The following is a 6,000-nucleotide window of genomic DNA, read 5'->3' as shown; positions in this document are numbered from 1 at the left end:
CAATTTAATAAATAAAGTTTAAAAACTAGATCCAGGAGGGCCAGAAACATGCCGGAATTTTAGGATAACTACTATATAAAGTAGTTCCATTTAGATTCACAGTATGTAGATGTATCTTATGCTGAACTTCTGGCACGTATCATGCCCTTTCCTACTGGACCGAGGTTAGGCACACGTGGTCTACGGCATCTTAGAAGTTAGGCCCTAAATCACCAGGAGCTTCATTCAAGGGACCTCAAACACAGAGATCTGTTGAAAATAATTAATTTTGTAACGGAGCTAGACCAAGAAGCCAACCGATTGAACAAAAGGAAGAGAGAGGTTGTCGCTTAGTTTTCACTTACGGTACTGGGAGTAGGAACACAGTGGGCGGCTAAGGCGCTCGACCTCGGACCTGGGGATCTGGGTTCGAGTCTCGGTAATGACGCCAAACCTACTGTGATTCTGGGCAAATCACTTAATCTCCCCGTGCCTAAAAAAATGAAAGTGTGGGTCCTCATGTAAAAAAAACGTAACTTGTGCTATGTAAAGCGCTCTGATACCTGATTCGCTTCGGGTCTAGTTCGCGCTATATAAAACTCTAAAAAAAAAAAAAAAAAGAAAGAGAGAGAGAGGGAGAGAGGGAGAGAGAGAGAGAGGGGGAGAGGGAGAGGGAGAGAGGGAGAGAGAGAGAGAGAGAGAGAGAGAAAGAGAGAGAGATATAACTAGGCGGGATGTCAGGTGACCAGATCTCTATCTAAACCACCTTAGGTAACAGAGATAGATAAACCTTGTCTTATGACTGGATCTACCAAATAGGACTGGAGAACCAATGTGGCCCTCTGTACTGTTGTCCTGCTTATAACAGGGGCGTCGCAGAGGGGGAGGGTCTGCCAGCAACATGTATTTAAGAATTTTCTTTTTTTATCAACTCAGGAGTCATTACTAATAAAGCCACAGTTCACATGCCCTTACCACTGGGTGGTGCCGGATGCTATGTTCTCTCATTTTTTTATTATCTAGAAACAGGTGCTGATGGCACTTGGCACAATACAAAATAGGCATTCAGAGGGTCTCACACTAAATGTTGGCTCCAGGTGTCACAAAAAGTCTGGCAAGTCTGAATGTAGCCACTATACCACACCTGCCCTGCCTCGAGAATATCCCAGCGTCTACTAGTGGAGTATTAAGAAAGTCTGTGCATTATGATCGAGGATCACAAATACACTTGATGAGTGACATTCTAGAAAACATCTTTGAACTTTAGCAGTAACTCTATTCGTAGCTTATATTGCACAGCACTGTGAGATTCTTCTTACCTGTCTCCCATTCCTGAACTGACATAGAAACTTCCACAAGTCAGAAAAGACAGAAAGAGAAGCATGCGTAGATGTTTGCCTGTGTGTCCACGCATGCTGAATCAAGAGAGAACACATGCATAATGCTCAAACACTAAGCAACATTCTTCAGGGGTGATCTCAACTGGAAGCAAGAGGGTTCCAGTATCTTGTATGAGTTTCAGAACCGAAATCGGTGTAACTAGTTGAAAGCCAAGCTTGTGATGGTCTTTTCACATTCTTAAGTTCAAAGCAGCTGGTCAAAGACAAAGATGACTCACTGAAACGTAGAATACAAAAAAAATCTCAAGACTAGAATTGTAAAAATATGGGCTTTAGGTATTTAATTGTAGGATGATCTGGAACCAGTGCCCTGTTCAGAACAGGAATAGTATAAAATATTAAGGACCACAAGCAGAAACATTACAGTACATTTAGAGAGAAAATCTTGTCTTCTTTAGTCACCCACTGTTTCATATATTTTATCTCCATCCCTCTTGCTCGCATTACACTTCAGGATGATGGAATCGCAGATCTAAGTGATGAGCACCCTCTTGAATAAATACGACAACCAAGGTTCTGTGATATCCTTAGTCACCCCACCTGAAGACCCTAGATCCATTCTGCCATTCCTAAAAGAACTTCATCCAAATCCCCCTAAATCAGAGATCTGTAGAAAATAACCAGTTTTGTAATGGAGCTAGGCTAAGAAGCCAACCGAGTGAAAAAAGGGAAGGGGAAGGATGTAGTTTTGTTTTCACTTGTGGTACTGGGAGTAGGAACACAGAGGGAGACAATAGGCTGGATATCAGGGGAGTAAATCTCTATCCAGTCCACCATGGGGAACATAGATATATAAGCTTTGACCCATGATTACATATAACAAATGGGAACTGAACAGAATTTGTGGCTCTTTGTATTTTTCTGATTATATAAACCAATTACTAATGTAAACAGGGCATCCAAAGGGGGTGGTGCTTCAACAACATGTATTTATGAATGTTTAACTGAAAGAAAGTCAGTTGTCCTTATTAATAACGAGGCAGCTCACATGGTCATAACACTAGATGGTGATGTGTGCCATTTTCTCTCATTTGGTATACTTAAAAACTGATGCTTATGGCACTTGGCAACTAACGCAATGTAAGCATCCAGAGGGTATCGCACTAAATGTTTGCACCAGCGCTTGCAAAAAATCTGAATATGGCCACTATACAACACCTCCTCTACCCATCTCTGCCTCTGCAAATATCCTAGATTATACTAGTGGAGTGATAGGGAAGTTTGTGCTTTATACCGGAGGATCAACAAATACACTTGATGAGGTATAATCTAGAAAACATCTTTGAACTTTAGTAGTAACTCTATTCTAAGTTTATATTGCGCAGCACTGTGATATCCTGCTGCCCCTCCTCCCATTACCCAAACTTTCATTCTTTTCTGACTTCTGACGTTTAATGTCAGAGAAATATGCATGGATGTGAGCCTGTGTGTCTATGAATGATGAATCAAGAAAAACACATTCATAATACTCAAACACTAAGCAACATTCTTCAGGGGCGATCTTAAATGGAAGCAAAGGTTTCCCAGTATCTTGTAATTTCACAAATCATGGGTCGTATTTATGAGAAAATGTCAGAGCACGGAGCTGCGCCAAATTTGGCAGCGCACTATAGTGCAAGGGTCCCTTCATTCAGGGAATGATTTTTTATGTGCAGGAAGGTGCAGCACACATAGAAGTAGCAAATCATCATTATTTAATGTTTGTTTATGTGCAGGAAGGAACACGGTACTGTACATAAACAATCATTACTGGTATTTTGCTCTTTCTATGTGTGCTGCAGAATTCAGCACACATAGAAAAAGCAAAAACCAGGAGAAATAAAAGTATTTCTCCATGTTTCTCCATTCTTACTCAGGTTCTTGCATGGCATTAGTTTATGTTACTGCCTCAGAATTGCATCTTCTTGTACATTTTGGGCAGCTTCCAAAGCAATGGGTGTTGCAGTGGAACGCCCACAGCCCCACCCATTGCACACCCCTTTCACTCTAAGTGATGCGTGTAAAGGGGCCTTATTTACAAGGCGGAGTTACGCTACAAAAAGTGGATTAACGCTGCTTTGAAAATATAGAGAATGGCATATCGCCACCAGAATGTTGCTAAAAGTGACGTTTGACTGGTGATATCCCCTTGTAAATATGTCCCGAAATTTGTGTAACAAGTCGAAAACCTGGATTGCGATGTCCTTTTCACATTCTTATGTCCAAAGCAGCTAGTCGTAGACAAAGATCAAATGACCCTGTAAAAGTTAACATTTAAAAAAAAAAAATCCCAAGACTAGGATTGCAAAAATATGGACTTCAAGTATTTAATTGTAGGATGGTCTCGAGCCAGTGCCCTGTTCAGAAGGGGAATAGTATAAAATATTGAGGACCACAAGCTGAACATTACAGTACATTTATAGAAAATATTTTGCCTTCCTTAGCCACTGTTTCATATTTTTTATCTCCACTTCTCTTGCTCGCACTACTGATTCAGGGTCATCAGCATTGCGGAATCGCAGATCTAAGTGATGGGCGCCCTCTGGAATAAATACGGCAACCAAAGTGTCTGTGATATCTTTAGTCACCCCACCTGAAGACCATGGATCCAGTCCGCCATTACTAAAAGAAAGAGAGAAAAAATTAACAGATGGATGGATTTTTAGAAACTGCAATTTTTGACAGCATTAACACAATCCCATGGGTGTCTTTTCATGTTTTACCTGACCGCATGCAAAAAACTATTAAAAAATATAGTAATATATATATATATATATACACATAAATATATATATATATATATATATACACATATATATATATATATATATATATATATATATATATACACATAAATATATATATATACACACACACACACCAACATACATACATTCATTCATATGGAGTTAGCCTCTTCATCCATCAGTCTGTTCAACTGTCATTAACATTTTGCTTCTGCTCTCCCAGCATAAAGTGTGGAGCAATGGGTCAAGCCCACTTTAGCCACTTGCTTGCTTACACTGTGAATGACGGCAATCAACCCACATGTGCACATCCTCCTAAAAAGGGAGGACAGCTTGGTGGCAGGGCTCACAGTGCCAGTACTCTACTTTGCCAATGCTTTTTTTCAATTATATAACCCTACTTTTAGGCATCTTTGTGTGCTTAAATTATGTCTTCGAGTTACATTAATTCAAAATTATAGCGCCTTTTCTTTTCACCACTAAGAACTATTTCTGGGAAACAGCCTTTACAATGCGGCCAGAACCACACAATACCATTAACATGCATCCATTACAATGCAGGCGTTTTTACCACGAATATGCCTTTACCACGCATGCGTTTACAATGAAAATCGAAGTATTTTGCAGGTAAGTGTATTACCGATTATATATACATATTAGGGCCAGGACATTTTTAGGGTTTAGAGGTGGGTGAGGGTGAGGGTATTAGGTGGCTAGGGTGTTTTTAGGATGGGTAGGTGTTTATGGGTGGAAGGGTATTTTTAGGGTTTAGGGTGGGTAAGGGTTTTGAGTGGCAACAGTATTTTACAGTTTAGGATTGGATTTGGGTGTCAGGGGTATTTTTCGGGATTTGGGTGGTTATGGGTTTTTGTGTGGCAAGGGTATTTTTAGGGTTTAGGGTGGGTAAGGATTTTTGGTTGCAATGGTATTTTTATGTTTGATAGTAGTAAGGGTTTTTGGGTGGCAAGGCTAATTTTTGGGGTTTAAGGTTGGTAAGGGTTTTTGGATAGCAAGGGTTTTTTAGGGTGGGTAAGGTTCTTTGAGAGGCAATGGTATTTTTATTAGGTCTCGGCCTGCGAAAGACGAGCTGGCAAGATTTAATGAGATAGAGGGATTTTCACTAGCCAGGTTAAGCCCCACCCCTCTTTTCCATTGGCTGGCGTCACCGTTCGTGCTAAATGGTGGCCAGCCATTGGAGAAGAGGTCCTAGTGACGTTCTTCTTTCTCTTTAAGCCCCGTCCTTTTCAGAATGGGCTCCTTGACTTACTGCTGGCATAAAAGGTTTCTTATCTTCTTTATGGGTCCAGATGGCCCCATAAAGAAGATAAGAAAGCTTTTATGCCAGCAGCAAGTCAGGCCGAGCCTGTCTGTGTGGGACGGCTCCGAAAGAGAAAAGTCTCTGTCTGGCGAGCGCTTTTTGGCAACAGCAGCCTCCCGGCAACACCTCAATCTTCGCCTCCTCTGCCATCTTTTTATGTCAGCTGCTGTTTTAAGCAGCTCGGGTCTTCCCGTCGCCCCTTCCCTAGTGCCAGCAATGTTTAAATAAGTTGTAGCCCAGAGCTCTTAAAACCAAGGAGGGGGTTTGAAACTGAACAAAAAAAGGTGCAAACTTAAAAGAGAGGTAAACCATTTGCGTTATGGATATGGAAGTGCATTGGGTCAGGTGGAGCCTGGTGCCAGTGAGAGAGACAGCAGTGTGAGAGAGACAGGAGTGTGAGAGAGACAGCAGTGTGAGAGAGACTGGCCCTCTTACATGTCTCATCTCTCCAAGGGTCATTTAGGTTACTTTTGCAAGACTATTTTCTTACTATTGTCCTTCCTTTATGTGACTTGTTCCCTCTTATGGTGATTTCACAAACAGTTCCTTTTGGTAGTCCCTCAGGAGGGAGGAGGCA

General features: G+C 41.3%; 1 protein-coding gene across 1 annotated transcript in view; it reads right to left on the bottom strand.

Annotated features, from left to right (window-relative positions):
* Nucleotides 1–1,645: 1,645 nt before the first annotated feature.
* Nucleotides 1,646–6,000, bottom strand: part of PRCP (prolylcarboxypeptidase) — a 147,118-nt gene continuing 142,763 nt past the window's right edge. Inside the window, exon 7 of the mRNA XM_078658488.1 lies at nt 1,646–3,980. Within this exon, the coding sequence (XP_078514614.1) occupies nt 3,776–3,980 (205 nt within the window). The 3' untranslated portion in view covers nt 1,646–3,775. The remainder of the gene's footprint in view (nt 3,981–6,000) is intronic.

Source organism: Lissotriton helveticus, chromosome 8 (genome assembly GCF_964261635.1).
Source record: "Lissotriton helveticus chromosome 8, aLisHel1.1, whole genome shotgun sequence".
Taxonomy (NCBI): domain Eukaryota; kingdom Metazoa; phylum Chordata; class Amphibia; order Caudata; family Salamandridae; genus Lissotriton; species Lissotriton helveticus.
The sequence above is the reverse complement of the archived record's forward strand: the minus strand, read 5'-3'. Positions and strand labels throughout refer to the sequence as shown.